This window comes from Lagenorhynchus albirostris, chromosome X, assembly GCF_949774975.1.
Source record: "Lagenorhynchus albirostris chromosome X, mLagAlb1.1, whole genome shotgun sequence".
In the NCBI taxonomy this organism is placed as follows: Eukaryota; Metazoa; Chordata; class Mammalia; order Artiodactyla; family Delphinidae; genus Lagenorhynchus; species Lagenorhynchus albirostris.
Genome location: NC_083116.1, coordinates 29,708,738 through 29,731,462, shown reverse-complemented (window position 1 = coordinate 29,731,462; position 22,725 = coordinate 29,708,738). Strand labels below are relative to the sequence as shown.

General features: G+C 38.4%; 1 protein-coding gene across 1 annotated transcript in view; it reads left to right on the top strand.

Moving 5' to 3' along the window:
- DOCK11 (dedicator of cytokinesis 11) overlaps window positions 1-22,725 on the top strand; it is a 194,505-nt gene that overhangs the window by 159,855 nt on the left and 11,925 nt on the right. Inside the window, exons 45-48 of the mRNA XM_060138818.1 lie at window positions 3,232-3,338; window positions 11,046-11,168; window positions 14,520-14,633; window positions 15,161-15,307. Coding sequence (XP_059994801.1) covers window positions 3,232-3,338; window positions 11,046-11,168; window positions 14,520-14,633; window positions 15,161-15,307 — 491 coding nt within the window. The remainder of the gene's footprint in view (window positions 1-3,231; window positions 3,339-11,045; window positions 11,169-14,519; window positions 14,634-15,160; window positions 15,308-22,725) is intronic.

The following is a 22,725-nucleotide window of genomic DNA, read 5'->3' as shown; positions in this document are numbered from 1 at the left end:
CCTAGACTTAGGTACCTCTTCCTCTTCTCTTCCTGAGAGAGTGCACAACTGTTTTCCCCCAGGGAAGACAAGAATCAAGTCTGCATTCTTACACCACCACATAGCATCCGAGGTTCAGCAAAGCTTCAGGCCTGTAGAGCTCCTCCAGCACCCCGGGCAAAGGAATTTCATTTCCCATAGAGTCTGTTCTTTTCATGCCTTATAGGATAATGTTCCCTTCGCCAAGTCTTTATACCCAGGTTCTGATAGCTTAAGTTCTGCAAAGCTTTTTCTTTACCCACTTCCTTCCCAATCACAGCTTTTTCCCTTTTTGCCCTCCGCTTTTACCTCCTATCCCTCTTCTGACCAGCAGTCTTATTTTATCAAGGGTTGAACTGCTTTCCCATCGTCGAAACTCCTCCCTGCTTTTTTCATGGGACAATTTGTTCTCGAGGTGTAGTGGTCTCTACTTGGACAGTTTGCATCTTGCTTTCCCTTGGACAGCAATCAGGAATACAGAAGCTACAGCTATGAAGGGCAAAATCAGGAATCCAGGTCACATACCAGAAAGATTCAAAGCAGAGCCTCCAAGACCATGTTATAGAATGCCACAGAGGGCTGCGGGAGAGCCCTCACACACGTGCCTCCCTCTGTTGGGACATATACGCTGGCCTAGATTCAGCAACTTGTTTCATCCGAAACAAGACTAAACTAAACAAGACTAAAGGGAATCAGAATTTTCCCTAAGCATTTTAAAGACCCTAACAAACAAGAGAGTCCTCTTATCATTGGATAGTTTGGTGGGTGTTGGATAGTTTGGTGGGTGTTGATAACTTAAGCAAACAAGGGGATATATAGGCTTTTCTAGCTAGAGATAACGTCATCAGGCATAGGACTCAAGGTAATACACTTAGCAAGAATAGTGGACTCTGACGCTGAAAATCCATAATAGTAGTCTTTACACCAGATGATACACACAATGAAGTCCAAAAGAAGACCCATAATTTACCCTCCTTCTACTTAAGGTACACCCTGGAAGACTCTTTCCCAAGATGCTTTAGTCTCATCTGATCTCAGGCATAGGAGTGTGCCCCTTTTTGTCCTCCCCTAAATCACGGCCTACTAGAGAAACCCTAGATTTGGGAATCACTTAAAGTAATAATATCCTCAGCGTAGACAGGATTTTTCCCCCAGTCGTGGACCTGGCTGCCTGAGGCCTTCAGGGATTGACCCTTTTCTTTGTTAAGGACCACACTATCTCTTCAGTCAAGTTTTGGGGCCCTCTTCCTTAACTGCCTAGCTCTTGACTTCATAGAGGTAATCAAGTGGGACATTTTCTCCTAAATTTCAAAAAGTTCTCCTAATGCACTGCTACTCAGAGTGTCCCATGGACGCAACTGCCAGTCTGAGAATGGTTTCTTACTGGTCCACGACAAGATAAGGAATATTAACCCAAATATAAATCAACTTACGGCACTGAGCATGATGGTTAGTTCAGCTGAATTTGTTTTTTTATAGAAAGACTGTTGAAGAAGGAAGTGATTAATTGATTTACATTCTCCTTATCGTGTTGTGATCCAGCCCTTTGAATAGAATTCCCCTAGCAGTTTATATAACAGACCATTTTAGGCATGCTTATCCTCAGAAATGAAACATGCCATGCTCTATCTTCAGTGCCTTTTATTACCTAATTTCTTGGAACAAAAATGGTCCTAAAGTCCATTGGGTCAAAGTAAATCTTATTTTCATTTCTGCCTCTCCTTTTTCTCTAACAGAAATCCACTGACTACTCCCTATGGGTTTCTCCATTTTTGAAAAAGTGCTTCAGAATAACCCCATCTTCCCTTACCAGAATCCCATCTCTCTCTCTCATAGAAGTGTGATGCTGACTTGATAACTCATTTTCTATCAAGCGTCTTACCAGAAGATGTATGTCTAGTTAGCATCCACTTAGACGAGAAGAGTTGTCAAAATCCAAGCCGTGATACATGACCCTTTTTTCCATCAGAATGCTGAGACATCTCCTCAATGTGAGGTTTGGCTTTCCTAAACCTTCCTTCTTCCTTCCCAACCGCTAACACCAGGAAGCTTACCAAATATTTAGTCGTGAGTAGGTCATCATTTCTGAGCATCACTATTAGAGATGTTGTAGAACAATAGATTGCAAAAGCTGTCCCCTTTGTGACCAGCCATTTTCCACTGCCTAGCAGATTCGGTTATAAGGAAGCCAAAATTTCCTTAACTATAAAATGACAGCGCCCTTAGGGGTAAACGCAGCCAGAGCAGGAGTGTTTGGACATGTTCCTATGTCCAGAGTCTGCAGGGCAACCACGTGGCCTTCTATACCCATACTCTTGCTTGACAGTAACAATTTGGTCCACAATCCTACAGCAGCTGTTCTCAGCTTGAGCTCACTTCCTACTTCCCAGGGGTCCAGCTGCAGTCACTTACTATACGAGCTGCTAGCAATTATTGTATCTTGAGAAAGCTAGTTTATTTATTGGTAGCTTTGTTTGGTAATAATAATTCATTGCACACTTGTTATATGTTAGGTTCTGTTCTAAACACTTTACATTTCATTGAATTCTTACAAGGTAGCTGCTGTTTCTATTTTACAGATGATGGAACTTTTTACAGTCCTAGAGAGATAAACATGTCTGAAATCACACAATTAATGATCGAGCTGGGTCTATCTAACTCCAAAAGCTCTGGTTCTCCCAGCGCCCCATCCTGTTTCTCTAAGGATGCTTCGTCCCTGGCATCTGTTTTATTTCTTGCCTCTCTTTACAAGTCCTAGGCTAGGCTAACAACCCACTTTTCCAATTCTCCAGTGAAGTGAGGAACTAGAGATGACTACAAAAGCTCATTCGATGTTTACCTGAAAAGTACATGCTCTCTTTGTTTAGGTGACAGACCATAAACGTACACAGGATCAAAGTGTTAATAACAATTTTTAGATCACATTAGGAAAACATTTACTGTAGTAGCCGTTGAAGATGATGCATAGTCAGAGAATGAAACTTACTTGTAAGTAACTTGAGCTCACCATTTGGTAAAAAGACTGGTAGGATGTATAGTAGGTGGAAATAATTTGTAAAATTCTTTTTTTGTAACTGAAAATGGCACGTATGACTTTGATCCTCACAAAAATATGTGTTTATTTTTAAGGGTAACTAATCCCTGTAAGGCTATCTGTTATTTACAAAACACTTTTTAAAAATAAATTTACTTCACTGGTTTTTATTCACACAGAGTTATTCCCTAGTGGATGTTCAGCCTTCAAGAAAATTACTCCCAATATAGATGAAGAAGGAGCAATGAAAGAAGATGCTGGAATGATGGACGTCCATTATAGTGAAGTAAGACTCCAAGGCCTGCATTGCCAGTTATATAAATTTAACTTCTTAAAATTTATTTACATTAAAAAATTATTACAGCTAAAAAAAAATTATCACAGCTAACTTAATTTGGAAGGTAACGAAGGGTTGATGAACTGTAAGCATTAAAACTGCCCAGGGAAAAGATGTCCCTGTGTGGAATGTGGAGCCCTATCTCTGGAACTGTTCTTATTGTCTGGTTTTAGAAATGTACCATGTATCTTCCTCAGATCACCTTCCCAGTAACCAGATCACCGTCAACATACTTTGGAGAAATCTCTGTAAAAAATATAGCTAACGATGTAACAGCTAAGGAGAGGATGCTTACAAGCATTTTAAAGATGGAAAATTTCTGCTCCAAGCTTCATATGGGTAGCAAACAGCTTCGGTTGTCAATCACTCAACAAATATTTGTTGAGCACTGACTTATGAGCAAGGCTTTGGACTTGGTGATATAGAAGCTATAAAATAATTAGATATGGCTGATCCCTGACCTTACGTCTACCTAAAGAGATAATACACCTGCTCGAAATGGAGAAAAGCAAGACAGTGCCATTTGAATAATACAGACAGTATGTTCCATGCAGAGTTGAAGGTGAGAGATGCCTTTGAGCTGAGGTAGAACAGAGGACAGTTAGGCTTAGAGAGAGGTTTGAAGCCTGAAGACACCCTGAAGGCATTTTAGCAGAGGGAGGATAACGGGGACAAAAGTTAAGAGGTGGGAAAGTATAAGGTATGTTTGGGGGCACAGTGAATGGATCATTTTGGCTAAGCCATTGGGTTCACATAGAGAAGAGTAGTAGTTGAGGTCAGGTTTTGGGAAACTTTGAATGTCTGGACTTCATTGATTAGAATGTTGAGTTGCTGTCAAAGGTTTTTGAGCAGGATAATGACAAGATGAAAGCAAGGAAGAGGAAAGGTTAATTTGGCGGTTATGTGGGAAATGTATTAGAGGTAGATGGATAGGGGCTGGAGGCGGAGTCTGGAGGGCGGGCTGCCCTAAGAGTCCAGATGTGAAGCAGCCAGGTCTAAACCCAGGTAGTGACAGGTTCAGGAAACACTGTGAAGAAAAGAGGAAGACTTGCTGGCTGGGGGAGAAGAGTCAAAGGTAGTGCTGAGATTTCAGATTTGGATATTATAGAAAAATGATGGATGGATGATTTTACAGGGAAGATGATGAAATCAGTTTTTGATGGGTGTTGAATTTGGAGTAGAAGGTTATTGAAATGGAAATAACATCAGGCCATTAGAAATTCAGAACTGAATCTAAAGAGAGAGATCAGGGTTGGAGAGCCACATCTGGAAGTCGTAGCTGTGTGAGAACCAAAGCACACTGACGATGGGAGATAATACAGCAAGCGAAGACCAGAGAACCAAGGACTGAAGCACATTGATGTTTACAATTAAGGAATGTGAAGACCAAAGAAAGAAAGAAACAACAAAAGTGGAGAGATTTAAGGGGTTGCAACCCCACAGAAATAAAATTTTTTAACATTATATTAAGAAACATAAGAAGCAGCCAGGTTAAAGTGGCAGAGACATGTTTTATACTTTATGAATTGTTTTTTAAAATATTTTAATTTAATTTTTAAAATTTATTTATTTTTGGCTGCTTTGGGTCTTCTTTGCTGCGTGTGGGGTTTCTCTAGTTGCGGCAAGTGGGGGCTACTCTTCCTTGGAGTGTGCAGGCTTCTCATTGCAGCGGCTTCTCTTGTTGCAGAGCACGGGCTCTAGGCGTGCAAGCTTCAGTAGTCGTGGCACGCAGGCTCAGTAGTTGTGGCTCGCGGGCTCTAGAGCGCAGGCTCAGTAGTTGTGGCGCACGGGCTTAGTTGCTTTGCGTTATGTGGGATCTTCCCGGACCAGGGCTCGAACCCGTGTCCCCTGCATTGGCAGGTGGATTCTTAACCACTGCGCCACCAGGGAAGTCCTGTTTTTTAGAAAATATAAGCAATCTCAAGGTACCTCTAGTTCATTTAGCTAAAATGATATATGCCTAGAAGCTTTACCTGCTACTTCTATATGGGTCTCTCTCCTCATCAATAAAATAAAGGTGATAATACTATCCTGGTCACTTCACAACAAATGTGAAGGCTCTTTATAAGTCATTAGGTGCTACATAAATGTCAGACTTTATCACTGACCAACTTGATAGTAAGGTTTCCTTTTACCTCCAGAACCTAGAAGAGTAGATACTTAAAACATCCTTGCGGAATTAATTAATCATAACAGAGAATCGAGGTACTTGAATTTTAATCCCAGTTCATTGCTTGACTGTGAAGCCTTGGGTAAGTTAATTCACTTTTTGGGTTTTTAGTTAGCCTTCAGTGATTTTCATCTAAGACCCCCAGTTTGTGCGGGCTAGCAGCAGAAAGATTCACGGGAGTTTGTGGGAGATAAATGTTTTAACACAACTGAAGTTACATCCTTTTTTCCAAACAGCAGCTTCAACTTAGTTATAAAAATGGCCTTGCACCTGACCCTTTTTTATACTCTCAAGGAGAGCGGTCATATTTCTTATTAGTCAAGAACTGTAATCAGTTTTTTATGTAAACACATTTGTTGGAACTCTTGTGTTCTACAGTAATAATTTATACATGCTTTTCATTTGATGTATACAGATAGAATCATGTTCTCCGTAGTGCCATTTTATGTTTCAGTTTATGTAATAGGGCTTCTTCCTCGTGCTCTAGCCAATGGAAAATAACCGCCACCGATTTACAAGTTTTATTGAAACGAAAAATACAAATTGTTGTTCATTTAGTGCCTTATTTAAATAGGTTAGTTAAACCAATAATACTTTAATTGGTTTTGAAAACTGCATTTCTGACTTCTGATTTGCAATCGTTTTTAAAGATATAATTAGCATACAGTAAAATTCACACATCTTAAGTGGACAGCTTGATGAATTTCCACAGTTGTACACACCCATATAAATTACCACCAGAAACAAGAAAGAGAACGTGTCCATTCCCCCAGAAAGTTCCATTGTGCCCATTTCCAGTTAGTCTCCCCACCCCCACTCTCTGATTTCTATCATTATAGATTAGTTTTGCCATATTTTGGTGTCATAAAATGGAATCATTCAGTATGTACCCTTCTGTATCTGCCTACTTTTGCTTAACATAATGTTTTTGAGATACACCCATATTGCTGAGTATATCAGAAGTTCTTTTTCATTGCTAAATATTCCATTATATCAATGTAAGATTTTTAAATCCATTCTCCTGCTGATGGATTTTAGATTGTTTCCAGTTTGGGATTGTTATGAATATAAGGCTGCTTTAAGCATTCTTATCTATGACCTTTTGTGGACATATGCTTTCATTTTTCTTAGGTAAATACCTAGGAGTGAAACTGCTGGATCCTGGGGAAGTTACATATTTAACTTCATAAAAAATACCCAGAGTTTTTCAAAGTGGTTGGACCATTTTATATTCCTGCCAGCAATGAATAAGAGTTTCAGCTGCTTCACTTCCTCACCAGCATTTGATGTTGCTAATCTTTTTTTATATTTTTACCATTCTGTTAGACATGAATTGGTACCTCACTGTGTTTTTCACTTGTATTTCCCTAATGACTAATGGTGTTGAGCACTTTTTATGTGCTCCTTTGTCTTTCATGTATCTTCTTTTGTGGAATGTTTGTTCAAGTCTTTTGCCCATTTTTAGAAATTGCATTTTTTTTTTTTGTTGACTTAGGGGAGTTCTTTCTATATTCTGGATATAAGTCCATTGTCAAATATATTTGCTGCAGATTTATTTACCAGTCTTTGTTTATTTATTTTCTTAATTGAGTCTTTTATTGAGCAGAAAGTTTTGGTTTTGATGAAGTTCAATTTACCGTTTTTTTGATCGTTTGTTTTTGCGTTGTGTGTTTGGTCTGAGAAATCTTTGCTTACCTCAAGACTGAAGATACTGCCTTATATTTTCTTCTATAAACTTTGTTTCTGAGTTCTATGTTTAGGCTGATAATCTATCTAGAATTCATTTTTGAGCATGGAATGAGATAGAGGTCAAGGTTCATTTTTTTCTTTTTTTCTTAAATTAATTAATTTATTTTTGGCTGTGTTGGGTCTTTGTTGCTGCGCGCTGGCTTTCTCTAGGTTGCAGCGAGCGGGGACTACTCTTCGTTGGAGTGTGCAGGCTTCTCACTGCGGTGGCTTCTCTTGTTGCGGAGCATGGGCTCTAGGCACGTGGGCTTCAGTAGTTGTGGCACACGGGCTCAGTAGTTGTGGCTTGTGGGCTCTAGAGCACAGGCTCAGTAGTTGTGGCACACGGGCTTAGTTGCTCCGCGGCATGTGGGATCTTCCCGGACCAGGGATCGAACCCGTGTCCCCTGCATTGGCTGGCGGATTCTCACTGAGCCACCAGGGAAGTCCCAAGGTTCATTTTTTTCTAAACAGTTATTTTACATGGTCCACACCATTTGGGGAAAAATAAAACTTTTACCCCCACTGAATTGCTTTGGCGCCTTAGTCAAATTTCAGTTCTTTATATGTCTGTGGTCTATTTCTAGACTCTGTTTTGTTCCACTGATCTATTTGTCCATCTTGATACCAATATCACACTGTCTTGATTACTATAACTTTATAAGTCTTGGAATCGGGTAGTGTTAGCCCTCCAACTGTATTCTTTTTCAAAGTCATTTTGGCTCTTCTGTATCCTTTGAATTTCCATGCAGAATTTCGAATCATTTTTTCTGTTTCCTCAAAATAGCCTGCTGGAAGCTTTGTAGAGATTTTGTGACATTTATATATCACTATATGGAGAATGGAGAGCTTAACAATACTGAGTCTTTCAGTCAGGTCTTATTTAGTTTGTCTTTAATTTCTCCCAGCAATATTTTGTGATTTTTCAGGGTAGAAGTCTTTTCCTGGGTATATATTGTTAGATAATGGATGTTCTGATGCTACTGGAAATAGTATTGCTTGATTTTTTAATCTTAGTTTTCAATTTGTTGTTGCTAGTATATAGAAATACAGTGATTTTGTGTGTTGATCTTATAATCTGTAACCTTGCTAAATCTGCTTTTTAGTTTTAGTAGTTTGTATATTCCTTAGGGTTTTCTACATACACAATCATGTCATCTGCACAGAAAGACAGTTTTACATTTGCAAATCTCTGTGCTCTCGCTCTCGCTCTCTCTCTCTCTCTCTCTCTCTGTCTCTGTCTCTGTCTCTGTCTCGCCTTATTACACTGGCTAGGACCTTCAGCATAATGTTGAATAGAAGTGGTAAGAGCAGACATTCTTGACTTGTTCCCAAATTTAGGAGAAGAGTGTTCAGCCTATAGGTTTTGGGGTTTTAGTAGATGCTCTTTATCAGATTGAGAAAGGTCTCTTCTATTCCCTGTTTCCTGGGGATTCTTTTCTAACATCATGAAGCGGTGTTGAGTTTTTTCAAATGCTTTTTCTGCATCTATTGCTTGAGATCACATTTTTCTCTTTTGTTCCGTTTACATGGTTCATTCTGTTTACACTGGACTTATTCCTAATTGTAAACCAACTTTACATCCCTGGGACAAACATTACTAGTTTGTAATAGATTTTTAACTCCCCCAAAGTTCCTCCTTCCCACTGTTGATAGAAATTTTAATTTGGCTATTAAATGTTAATATATATATTATTTTTTCAAGTAGCAGCGTTTAATGAACATCTACTATGTACTGCCGCCATACTAGTGACTGAAGAAACCAATATAATACATTGTCCCTACTCTTGAAGAGTCACAGCCTATTTGGAAAGTCAGATACATAGATAACAGACAAGTATAGTGATAAATGTCCACCCAATGAATTATCAGAGTAAGAAAAAAAGGTGTCTTGTGTCTTGCTACTCTTTGTTAATCAGGAGAAGAATCCTGGCAGAGGTGATACCTAAGCTTTCTTAAAGGGTTAACTAAGTGAAAGGGATTAAAGGACAAGAGGGTACAGAATGGACAAAGGCACAAAGTTAAGGCAACACCATGGTGCTTCAGAGGAACTACCAGTAGCTCATCGTTGTTTAAGCATCAAGTACCAGGCTGAGCATGATGCATGATGATATTATAAAAGTATCAGCCAGATCACTGCAAGGCTTGTGTGCCAAATGAAAGAGCTTGTCCTTAGTTCTGCGAATGATGGGAGCCATCATGAGATTTTAAGAAAGGGAGAAGGATGTGGTCTGGTTTGCATTTTAATCAGAACCCTATGGCAGATTTGTGGAGGATAGATTTGAAAGTGCCAAGGCTGGAAGATCAGTTAGAAAACAATAATGAGGTCTTGAACCTTAGCAATGAGAGCAGAAATGGAGAAGAAGGGTCAGACTTGAGAAATATTTAGGAAGTAAAACTGGCAGAACTTGGTGATGGACTGATTAGAGGATAAGTAAAGAAAGAGAGTGTATTAGTTTCCTAGAGTTGCCATAACAAGGTACAGAAACTGGATTGTTTAAAACAACAGAATTTTATTGTCTCACAGTTCTAGAATCCAGAAGTCTGAAATCAAGGTGTCAGCAGGGCCATGTTCCCTCTGAGACTCTGGGTAGAAGCCTTCCTTGCCTCTTCCTAGCTTCTGGCGGTAGCTGTCGATCTTTGGCGTTCCCTGGCTCGTGGCTCCGTTACTCCAGTCTCTGCCTCTGTAGTCACATGGTGTTCTCCCTGCATATCTCTGTCATATTGGAGTAAGGGCTCACCCTACTCCAGTATGACTTCACCTCCACTAATCATATCTGCAATGACCCTATTTCCAAATAAGGTCACATTCTGAGGTACTGGGAGTTAGGGCTTCAACTTATCTTTTTGAGGGGCACAGTTCAACCCATAACAAAGGGTAAAGTCAAAACTGCCCTTAGTTTTCTAGCTAAGAGTTTATAGGGTGTGACCCCTGGCTAGGTAGGAAACACAAGTGAAAGAGCTAGTTTAGGAAGAAGAGGAATTCAAAATTGTCTAGAGGACATACAGGAAGAGCCGTTTTAGCAGTCAGTTTTATAGGTCTGAAGTTCATCTCTTTAAGATAGAAACAAACTGTTAAGACTTACGGATAGCATGAGTAATTGGCTTCATCTTTTTATTGTTGAGAACATGACACGATGGTTGTTTTATAGCGGCTGTTATTATAGCAAGGTCAGAGATCTCTATCTTGAGGTGGTATTATACTGTCATTCCCACTCATTTTAGAACCAACAGTGAGGAAGGAAGCACTGTTGACCAAAATCACATCATTTTAATAAACACCTTTGTCACTGATGCAACAGCTTGAAAACTGCCAAATTATCTTAAGACTCTATTAATTGTGTTTAAATATAATTTCAATATAAAGGAAAAATAATGGACATTTATAGACTTAGTGGACATTTATAGACTGTTAGACATTTAAACATCCTCAGTTTGGAACAATGTATCCCCTTTTAAAAATACTTCTTCTCAGTGTGTTACCATTTGTAAGTACAGTTAACATCTTTATTATGTGATAAACAAAGTAAATCGTAGTTTACTATTGTCAATATTAATTTCATACTTTTAAGAATGGTTTCAATTTCAAATACTTCAAGTATGTGATTTAGAAAAATATAGTCACACAACTATACTCCTTCTGTGCATTTCATTAACTTTAGTACATTCTATTCTCTATTAACTTGAAATGGTTCAAAATATATTTGCCCAGAGCTCTAAAACTATCTCAAATTCCTGATTGCATTTTTCTCTCAATGCAGGAAGTTTTGCTGGAGTTGCTAGAACAATGTGTGGATGGCTTATGGAAAGCAGAACGTTATGAAGTAATTTCTGAAATTTCCAAGTTGATCATTCCAATTTATGAGAAACGTCGAGAATTCGAGGTAGGTAATTTAAACATTTGCATCATTGGCCTATATGTTTTATTTTGGTCTTAAGTTACTATCCTTAAAAAATGCTAGGAGGCCCTAAAATTACAATCCTACCTCATATTCACATAAATTTTCCAAATGAAATTAAGGACCAAACATTTGATATAAATTGAAATTTACATTATACCAGTGGTTCGCAAAACATTTTTATCTAGCAATCTCTCCTCCTCCACTCATGGCAGAAAACAATCAATGTTGTCTTCACTAAACCTTCACTAAAAAAAGCTGTTGGATTTCCATGTAGCCCAGGAAGAGTGATAGACTGATTCTATTCTTTGCAATTTGACGGTGAGACTAAAGGTGCTGGCAGATGACAGTAGGGGAGATAATAGTAATAGTAATAACCCTATTGTGAGGAGTTTTTCCGATTTAGTCTGCCAGATAAAGCTGTGGATAAAGGGTAGTTAATAAAGAATAGTAGTATAATGAGCAGCTGTTGCCACCAGCACTGAACAGGAATTTTTTTTTTTTTTTCCGGTACGCGGGCCTCTCACTGTTGTGGCCCCTCCCGTTGCGGAGCACAGGCTCCGGACGCGCAGGCTCAGCGGCCATGGCTCACGGGGCCAGCCGCTCCGCGGCATGCGGGATCTTCCCGGACCGGGGCACGAACCCGCGTCCCCTGCATCGGCAGGCGGACTCTCAACCACTGCGCCACCAGGGAAGCCCAGGAATTTTTTATATTCAAGTCTCTAAGTCCATATCATAATTTTATACCCTTACTATGCTGGGAAGGGATGATTTAGGATTCAAGCCATTTTTTTTTAAAGCAAAGCAGTTTATCCTTAAATATAGCAGGTAGTCTTTCATTGTTGAAGAAGTTTCCAAGAGTGAAAACATACATTTAATATCATCTGTGTAGTGTTCTAATCTCTGTTCCAAACTGGCTCCGATCAAACTCACCTTTTCTTCCTAGGTTCTGGGTCTTTCTCTCTTTGCCGTGCTTTTGGTGTGTATGGGGCATGCCTGAAAAATCATAGCGGAGTTCAAGTGATTATATTAAAAAGCAAGAGTTAAATAATTAAATCTAAGTCATACAGATGACAAAGAATAGCCTATGAGACACGACAAGAATTGGCATTGAGCTTTCTTTCAAAGCATTACATCCTAAGAACCTTTGTAAACGTTTCAAAATACCCACTCTCTTACTCTTAGGTTGAAGACCAGGGAACATTTTGCTACTCAATTGACTAATAGGGAAAAAAGAAAAATAGATCTTCCCTACACATTAAAGGAAGCAACATGTTCTATAGGGGAACTACTCCTATTCCCTTGTAGGGGTGCAAGGGTCTGTATAGATCCCTTAGTGTTCTGCATGAGATGAAGTAATTTTTCAGTGTATCTTTATGGGATGGGCTGAAAAGTGTCAGAGGTGGCAGCCATAAAGGTAAGGAAAACTTCCCTCAAATTGAGCTCAACTGCAGAAAATAATATAGGAAGAATTTTAGACAAAGAATGTCTGCTTCTGTGCTCCCCTTTTTTTTACTGAAGTGAAATTCACTAACATACAATTGACCATATTCTAGTGTGCAATTCAGTGGCATTTAGTGCATTCTTAATGTTACGCTCTCACCGCCTCTCTCTAGTTTCAAAACATTTTTATCACCGCAGAAAAAGACTCCATATCCTTTAGTAATCACTCTCCACCCTATGCCCCACCCTCTGGAAACCACTAACCTGCCTTCCGTCTATGGATTTGCCTGTTCTGGATGTGTCATAAAAACAAATTAATACAACATGTGACCTTTTGTTTCTGGCTTCTTTCACTTAGCATAATATTTAGAGATTCATCCAGGTTGTAGCATGTATCAGAACTTCATTCCTTTTTATGGCTGAATGATATTTCATAGTATGGATATACCACAATTTGTTTATCCATTTGGGTTGTTTCCACATTTTGGCTATCATGAATAGTGCTGTTGTAAACAGTTAGTATAAGTTTCTGTATGGGTATGTTTTCTTTTTTTATATCTAAATTTATTTTATTTATTTATTTTTTGGCTGCATTGGGTCTTTGTTGCTGCATGCGGGCTTTCTCTAGTTGCGGCGAGCGGGGGCTACTCTTTGTTGCGGTGCGCGGGCTACTCACTGCGGTGGCTTCTCTTGTTGTGGAACATGGGCTCCATGCCTGCGGGCTTCAGTAGTTGTGGCACGTGGGCTCAGTAGTTGTGGCTCGCGGGCTCTAGAGCGCAGGCTCAGTAGTTGTGGCACAGGGGCTTAGTTGCTCCGCGGCATGTGGGATCTTCCCAGACCAGGGCACGAACCCGTGTCCTCCGCATTGGCAGGTGGATTCTTAACCACTACGCCACCAGGGAAGCCCTGGGTGTGTTTTCATTTATCTTGGATATATACCTAAGAGGGGAATTGCAGGGTCATAGGGTAACTCCATTTATAACTTTTGAGTAACCACCAGATTGTTTTCCCTTTTACACTCCCACCAGCAGGGTACACATTCCACATCCTGATCAACACTTATTTTTGGTTTCTTATTACAGCCATCCTAGTGGCTGTGAAGTGGGGTCACATTGTGGTTTTGATTTGTATTTCCTAATGACCAGTGATTTTGAACATCTTTTCATGTCCTTGTTGGCTGTTTATATATATTCTTTGGAGAAATGTCTATTCAAGTCCTTTGCTCACTTTTAAATTAGGTTTTTGTCTTTTTGTTGTTGAATTGTGGGAGTTCTTTATATTTTCTGGATATGAAAACTTATCTGTGGTTTACAAATATTTTCTCCTGTTCTGTAGGTTGTCTTTTCACATTCTTGATAATGTTCTTAGCACAGCGTGCTCCCTTTTTCTGGATGTGTAGAAGAATATATTCTTTGAAAATGTCTGTGAACTTGTATAAAAGGAATCCACCCTCAGGCTTATACTATTATTTTTCTGTCTGCATTTCATTTTCTTCTCCAAAATTGTTCGCATGGATTGTTTATTCTCATCTCTCCACCTAAGAGCTCAAGCAAAGCATTTTGCTTATCTTTCAGTTAAAATAATTCAGACATAAGAAAAAAGTAGTCAATAACACAGTATTTTTAAATTATACACTACCATTGAGATATGAATGAAATGAAACATGATATTTAGAAATACAGTGTTATTTGACCATTTTAAGCTCTACCCTATGACCTAAAGTTGTTAAGGAGTTTTGTCTAATAATGACCATGGGGGAGGGGAGTGTGAATGACCCCACCAAAACCGTTTTGCAAAGGAAATAGTGTTGCTTTTTTTTTTCCTGTGCATTTATCTTAGACATTTACTAACTAACCAGAAGACAAAGCTGTTTCATTTATTCTCATTTTTCAGAAACTTACTCAAGTTTATAGAACTCTTCATGGAGCTTACACAAAAATTTTGGAGGTTATGCACACAAAGAAAAGACTTTTAGGCACTTTCTTCAGAGTTGCCTTTTATGGCCAAGTAAGTATACTTTAGTTCATAAAGTTGTTTTCCTTTTTAAACATTCACCTTTGAATGATTACTGTAGCAGCAGTTATTGGTTCTAGGATTCTGTCTAGATAGAGCACCTGTCACAACAGCAGGAAGCCTCGTTTGTAAGTGTGAAGTTCACTTTGGTTCCCATATCTAAATCCACTAGGTCAGAGAACAACATATAAGATTTGAATGTTTCCTTCAGTTTCATTTTTTGTTAAGCTTCTTAAATGTATATTTAATATCTAGCACTGAAAGATTTGCAATAAAAATCAGGTAAGTATGCAGGCGATGAAAAAATCGAGTGTGGAAATCTTCAGGCCAATAATATGCTCACATGACTGTGAGTTTGAAAATTCTCATTTATTTCAGTTAAAATATATGCATGTGACTTTTAGTACTATTATTTAAAATCTATTTCAAATACATTATTGCTAATTATTTAGTAGATTTTCTCTAAGTGCTTTGTTTGCTCATATTATTTATAAATTGTCATATGTTTAACTTTATAATAGTCTTTTTTTGAAGAAGAGGATGGGAAGGAGTACATCTATAAAGAGCCAAAGCTCACCGGCCTCTCGGAGATTTCCCTGAGACTTGTTAAACTTTATGGTGAAAAATTTGGTACAGAGAATGTCAAAATAATTCAGGATTCAGACAAGGTAACATATTTATTGGTTCCAGGTGTGGTACGTTGCTTCTGACTTTTTCCTTTTTTAGCTAGTGGAGGAGAGGCATGGGAAATAGAGCCTTTCCAGATCGTGAAAGAAAGGACAGGGGCTTTGGAATCAGAAAGAAGGATTCAAATCTCCATTCTCTGCCACTTGCTAGCTGTGTGACCATGGGGAAGTTACTTAACCTCTCTGTGCCTCGTTGTTCTCGTTAGTAAAATGAAGTTAATAATAGTGCCTTCCTCATGGAGTTGTTGTACGGATTAAATGAGTTAATATATGGACAGTGATTAGCGTTCCTGGTATGTAAAAAAGCATTCACTAATAATAATAGAAGCTGGTACGCTCGGTAAAGGTTAGCTATTATTGTGAATGCTGTTGGGCATCATGATGGTCAATTTCATGCTTTATGATTAAAATCATCTTAGGACACACATTTTACTCTAAGATATCCTTAGTTCACTAGTTACATTCGCAGTGATGTAGGTTTAGGAGAGATGCCTTGGGCCTTGATCTAAAGATTATCCATCCCACTAGCCCTGCCAAGGCAAGGATGAGAAAGGTTCCAGCAAGAGAGGCTCTTTCCTAGTAGTGCATAGTTCCCTATAGACAGAATCGCGGGAAGGCACAATAGGAATGCCTGACTGTCCTTAGTTACCATGGGTATGTACAGGATGAGAGCTGACTTTTCAGGTAGGAAGGACCTATACAGTGCAGGATCTGTAGACCCCAGAAACATTTACTGCGTGACTATGATGTGCATGGTGCTACGCAAAGCACTCGATAGCTAACAGGCAGCATTGCCGGAGCGAAAAGCCCGTGGCAATAGTAAAGACACTTCATTTTCTACTATGAAAATGATCTCTTCACTTTGTAAACTTACCTGTATCTCATGGAGATGATTTTATCTTACACATATGCCTTCGACATTTAAAAATAGACGTGCTGATAGGTTCAAAATTCATGAATATTTGGCAGAACCTCTCTACTTCTGATCCGTTTCACTATTTTGTGTTGTTTTATTGAATTAAGGCAACAGAAAATTTTATCTCCTTATAGCCAGAAAGTTTTAGGCTTGCTGCCATACTACTGATACTATAAATGGAAAGTTAATAGAAAGCCAGGCTTGCAGAATAACATGCGGTTTCCTACTTTCTTCTGCCTCCGAAAACCTGGCCAACAAGCACTAATGACAAAACACCATCAGGCAGCTGGATTCCTGACATGATTTTTATGCACAATATTTTAGTCATTCTTCATAGGCAACAGATATAATAAGCAGTTGCTACTTTTAAAATCCTTATTTCTTTCTTAATGTGTGAAATTGAAAATTAAAACACTCTTTTACTTGCCAAAGAACAAAATCTGCTTAAGGGCACAAACAATGTGAAAAACAGTTGGGCAGTATTTTCGAGTATTTTAAATGTATCTTTCCTTGGACCCAATAATTTCACATTTAACATTTTATCTTGTAGCTAGATATACACACATAAAGATGTATGTTTAAAGGTGTTTATTGCTGCAAAGTTTATATAACAAAAACCTGGAAACAATCTAATATCCCCATGGTTAAGGAAGTGGTACTACCCCCATATAATGGATATAGTATCCTAAGCATTAAAAAACTGATGAGTATTGATATACCTATCAAGATATATTATTGAGAGAAAAAAGGTGAGGCACAGAACATTATGGATAGGATGATTACATTTGTGAAAATTGATATTCACATATACTCACTTGTTTATGCTTAGGAAATTTCTGGAATGATACATACAAAATTGTTAACCATGGTTATCCCTGAGGAGAGAGACTAGAGTCTTATGTGGGAAGAAAGACTTTTTTTTACTTTTCATATATACCCTCATGTACTGTTTGAATGTTTACCATATACATAGTTTATTTTATAAGGTCAAAATCAGTCTTGACCTCTCTTTTATTTTCCTTCTATGTCTTGTCTTAGCCAGATAATTAACCTCACCTGAGTTTCTCTGGAGAAATCTAGCTTTTTAATGGGAAAGAAAAGAAAGGATTTCTAGATTTAGGCTTTTAGATTTTTATGTAATAACAAGTAGAATGAGTTTGGAGAAGTTTTAAAAGTTGCTAAGAAACTTTCCCTTGTCTATGGTCCTATATATGTGGAGGGAAAAAAAAAAGGATGTAGGGACTGTTTCTTGGGAGGTTTTTGTTGTTTTTTTGGTTTGTTTCAATTTTTCCTAAGCTAAACACAAAAAGGCCTGACTATGATAAATTGCAAGGATATTGACAGCGCCACCAACACCCGAGGCACAAGTCAAATTTAGTTGGGAGAACACTGAAAGAAGAGGGCCCTGGGAATCATCTGGAGTTAATGGAGACACTGCAGCATAGCTTCTTAACATGGAATTTAGACTTTTTATGAAATGGTCTGTAACTATTATAATTTTATATCTCTGAGATAGAACCATTCTCCTTTCCTGTGGTCCCCTTCCTCATAGAATAGGCTTAGTGCGATCAAGAGTACCCACTCTTACAATGTCAAATACTGCTTGTGGATGTACGAATTGTCATCTTTTCTGTAGGGTAGTTGGGTAGTATGTATCAAAATTCCCAAAACCATGTAAATTGTTTAAGCAACTTCTCGTCTAAAAATTTTTCCTAAGGAATAAATCAGAAGAAAATATACACAGTTTTAAATACAAGGATGTTCATTGGAGCATTATTTATAATAGCAAAATGTTGGAAAACAACCTGAGTCTATTAATGAGGGACTGATCTAATAAATCATGTTTATCCATATCCATCCATTAAAAGTCATGTCAATGACTATAATATAGAACTGTGATAACTATCTTTTTTATTGTGGTAAAATACACATAACATTTATATGTTAACCATTTTTTTTTTACATCTTTATTGGGGTATAATTGCTGTTAACCATTTTTAAGTGTACGATTCAGTGGTGCTTCCAACACCATGTTGGGTAGAAGTGGTGAAATGGGCATCCTTGCCTTGTTCCTCGTCTTAGAGGAAAAGCTTTCAGCCTTTCACCATTGAATGTGATGTTTGCTATAGGTTTTTCACAGTGGCCCTTGATCAGATTGTAGACATTTCCTTCTATTCCTACTTTATTGAGTGTTTTTATTATGAAAGCGTGTTGAATTTTGTCAAATGCTTTTTCTGCGTCGATTGAGATGATCATGTGGTTTTTTCCCCCTTCATTCTGTTAATGCAATGTATCAATATTACATTGATCAATTTTCATATGTTGAACCATCCTTGCATTCCAGGAATAAATCCCACTTGGTCATCATGTACAGTCCTTTTAATATGCTGCTAAATTCAGTTTGCTAGTATTCTTTTGAGAGCTTTTGCATCAGTGTTCATAAGGGATATTGGTCTGTAGTCTTCTTGTGCTGTCTTTGTCTGGCTTTGGTAATCAGAGTATTGCTGACCTCATAGAATAAGTTAGGGAGTGTTTCTTTCTCTTCACTGTTTTGGAAAATTTTGAGAACACTTGGTGTTAGTTCTCCTTTAAATATTTGAGAGACTTCACCAGTGAAGATACCAAGTCCAGAGCTTCTCTCTGTCAGGAGATTTTTTATTACTGATTGAGTTTCCTTACTAAAGATCTGTTCAGATTTCCCTATTTCTTCATGGTTTAGTCTTGGTAGGCTTTGTGTTTCTAGGAATTTGTTCATTTCACATTTCATCTAGGTTTTCTAATTTGTTGGCATATACTCGCTCATAGTACTCTCTTATAATCCTTTTTATTTCTGTAGGATTGGTAGTAATGTCCTCATTTTCATTTCTGATTTTAGTAATTTGAGTGTTCTCTCTTTTTTTCTGTTCTATTTCGTTAAAGGGTTGTCAATCTTGTTGATCTTTTCAAAGAGCCAACTTTTGGTTTCATCGATTTTCTGTGTTATTTTTCTATTCTCTATTTCATTTATCTGTGCTCTAGTCTTTATTATTTCCTTCCTTCTGCTAGCTTTGAGTTTAGTTGTTCTTCTCTTTCTAGTTCCTTAAGTTGTAAAATTAGGTTGTTGATTTGAGACCTTTCCTGTTTTTTAATGTGAAATGTTAGAGCTATAAATTCCCCCTCCCACCCCGTAGCACTGCTTTTGCTGTGTCCCATAAGTTTGGGTATGTTGTGATTTCATTTTCATTAATACCTAAGTATTTTCTAATTTCCCTTGTGATTTCTTCTTCGATCCATTGATTTCTTCAAAGAATATGTTGTTTAATTTCCACCAATTTGTGAAGTTTCCAATTTTACTTCTGTTACTGAGTTCTAACTTCATCCCATTGTGTTCAGAGAAGATACTTTGTATGATATCTGTCTTTATAAACCTATCGAGACTTATTTGTGGCTTAACATATAGTCTATCCTGGAAAATGTCCCATGTGCACTTGAGAAGAATGTGTATTCTGTTGTTGGGTAGAGTTTTCTATATATGTCTGTTAGGTCTAGGTAGATCATTGTGTTATTCAAGTCATCTATTTCCTTACTTACCTTCTGCATGGGTGTTCTATCCAGTAATAAGAGTGAGCTATTAAAGTCTCCAACTATTATTGTAGAACTATTTATTATTTCTCCCTTCAGGTCTATCGATTTTTGCGTCATATATTTTGATGATCTGTTATTAGGTGTGTAGATGTTTATAATTGTTTTATCTTCTTGCTGTATTGAACCTTTTATCAATATATAACGTCCTCCTTTGTCTCTTGTAACCTTTTTAAATTTACAGTCTATTTTTTCCAATATTAGTATCTTTACCCCTGCTCTCTTTTGATTACTATTTGGATGGGATATCTTTTTCCATTCTTTCACATTCAGCCTTTGTGTGTCTTTGGAGCTAAAGTGAGTCTCTTATAGACAGCATATAGTTGGATCATGTTTGGTTTTTTTTATTCCATTCTCCCAATCTCTGTCTTTTGTTTACAGAAGTTAACCCATTTATATTTAAATTAATTACTAATTATTAAGGAGGGACTTTACTGCTGTCATTCTGCTCTGTTTTCTATGTGTCTCATAGCTTTTTTGTCTCTCATTTCCTGCATTACTATCTTCTTTTGTGTTCAGTTGATTTTTTTGGCAGTGGTTTTTGTTTTAGTTTTTAAATCACATCCTCTCTCTCTTTCTAAATTTTATTTATTTTTGGCTGCGTTGGGTCTTCATTGCTGTACACGGGCTTTTCTCTAGTTGTGGTGTGCGGGCTTTTCCTTGCAGTGGCTTCTCTTGTTGCGGAGCATGGGCTCTAGGCACACGGGCTTCAGTAGTTGCAGCACACGGGCTTAGTATTTGTGGCATGTGGGCTGTAGGGCACACAGGCTTCAGTAGTTGTGGCACGCGGGCCATAGAGTGCAGGCTCAGTAGTTGTGGTGCACAGGCTTAGTTGCTCCACAGCATGTGGGATCTTCTTGGACCAGGGCTCGAACCCGTGTTCCCTGCATTGGCAGGTGGATTCTTAACCACCGCGCAACCAGGGAAGTCGTCCCTCTCCCTCACTTTTAAGGACAGTTTTGCCAGATACAGGATTCTTGGTTGATAGATTTTTTTTTCCTTTGGCACTTTGAATATCAGTCCACTGCCTTCTGGCCTCCAAAGTTTCTGATGAGAAATCTGATAATCTTATTGAGGATCCCTTGTGTGTGACAAGTCATTCATCTCTTGCTTCTTTCAAAATTCTCTTTGGCTTTTGACATTCTGATTTAATATGTCTCAGTGTGGGTCTCTTTGAGTTACCCTTCTTGGAGTTTGTTGAGCTTCCTGTCTTTCATCAGATTTGGGAAGTTTTCACCCATTATTTCTTCAGATATTCTCTCTGTCCTTTTCTCTGTCTTTTCTCCTTCAAGGACTCCCACAATGGGTATGTCCGTCTGCTGGATGATGTTCCACGGGTTCCTTAAGGCTCTGTCGCTCTTCTTCAGTTTTTTTTTCCTTTGTGTTACTCTGATTGATAATTTCCATTGTCCTATCTTCAAGTTTACTGACTATTACTTCTGCCTGCTGAAATTTGCCTTTGAATCCCTCTGGTGAATTTTCATTTCAGTTATTATGTTTTTCAGCTCTGAAAAAAATTTTTGGTTTCTTTTTAGATTTTCTACCTCTTTATTGATATTGACATTTTGTTCATACATCATTTTCTTGACTTTTTCCGTAACTTCCTTTAGTTCTTTTAGCATGAAGACTGTTGTTTTAAAGTCTTTTTCTAGGAGATCTGCTGCCAGGTCTTTTTCAGGGACAGTTTCTATTGGTTTATTTTTCTCGTTTGAATGGGCCATACTCTCCTGTTTCTTTGTATGCCTTGTGATTCTTTTTTTGTTGAAAACTGGACATTTGAATTTGATAACATGATCACTCTGGAAATCAGATTCTCTCTCTGTCCCAGAGTTTGCTGGGTTTTGGTTTTGTTTTTAATTGTTGTAAGCTGTCTCTGTGCCAGGGATAAGCCTGAGGTGTAAACCTGGGGACTTATCAGGTCTTTCCTTAGCCTGTGCCTTCCCCTGAGCATGTGCAGTGACTTTCTAGTTTCCTTCATATATGCAGTTGCTTTGGAATGCCCTAGTCTCCAGTGTCTGGCTCCCAAGAGGGGAAAGAGAGGAAAATGAAGGGAGGAGGGGGAGAAAAGGTACCGGTCCTTTAAATACCCTGGAAGTCACTTCAGCCAGAGGGGGAGGGCCTTACAACAATGGGAAGAGGTGCTACAGTAATGGCCTGCAGCCTCTTTGACTGCCCCCCTGTGATCAGAAGCAGCAATCAGATCCCCAGTATTTGGAAGACAGGGTCCATCTTGTTCATCCTGACTCCCGCAAGCTGTCCAAGAACATGTGCACCGCTGCCTGCCATGGTACTTGAGGGGTGAGGTGCAGATAGCGGCCATTGTGCCAAGAGCTAAAATAGACCAAAATCAAAATTAAGGTAATTTCCTGTCCAGGTCCTCCCCTGGAAGTTGCAAGTCTTCAATAGACTCCAGAGTTCCAAAATATTTACATCGGTTAGATTCTGCCAGTGTAACTGTTGTCCCTGTAGGAAGATAGATTTCTGGTGCTCTGCCATCTTCTCCGAATCCTCTCTATAATATATATTTTATAGAGGTGGAATTCAGATGTGCAGTTAAGCCACTTTAATATATTTTTAGGAAATCAGATTATAAAACAATGTTCAGCATGATCTCAGGTTCGTAAATACATGTGCATAGAAAAGAGATTGGAAGGAAATATATGAAAATGTGAATAATGGTCATTGCTGAGTGGTAGCATTACAGTTTCTATCTTCTGCCTACGTTTCTGTAATCTCCAAATAGGTTTCTGTAACTTCTTAATAATCAGAAGGAAACGATCCTTGAAAAAAGAGCGAAGACCTCTTCCAGGTGTGTATTCAACTCACAGTGTATTCAGCAACAGTGGTCCTCAGTTGATTTCAG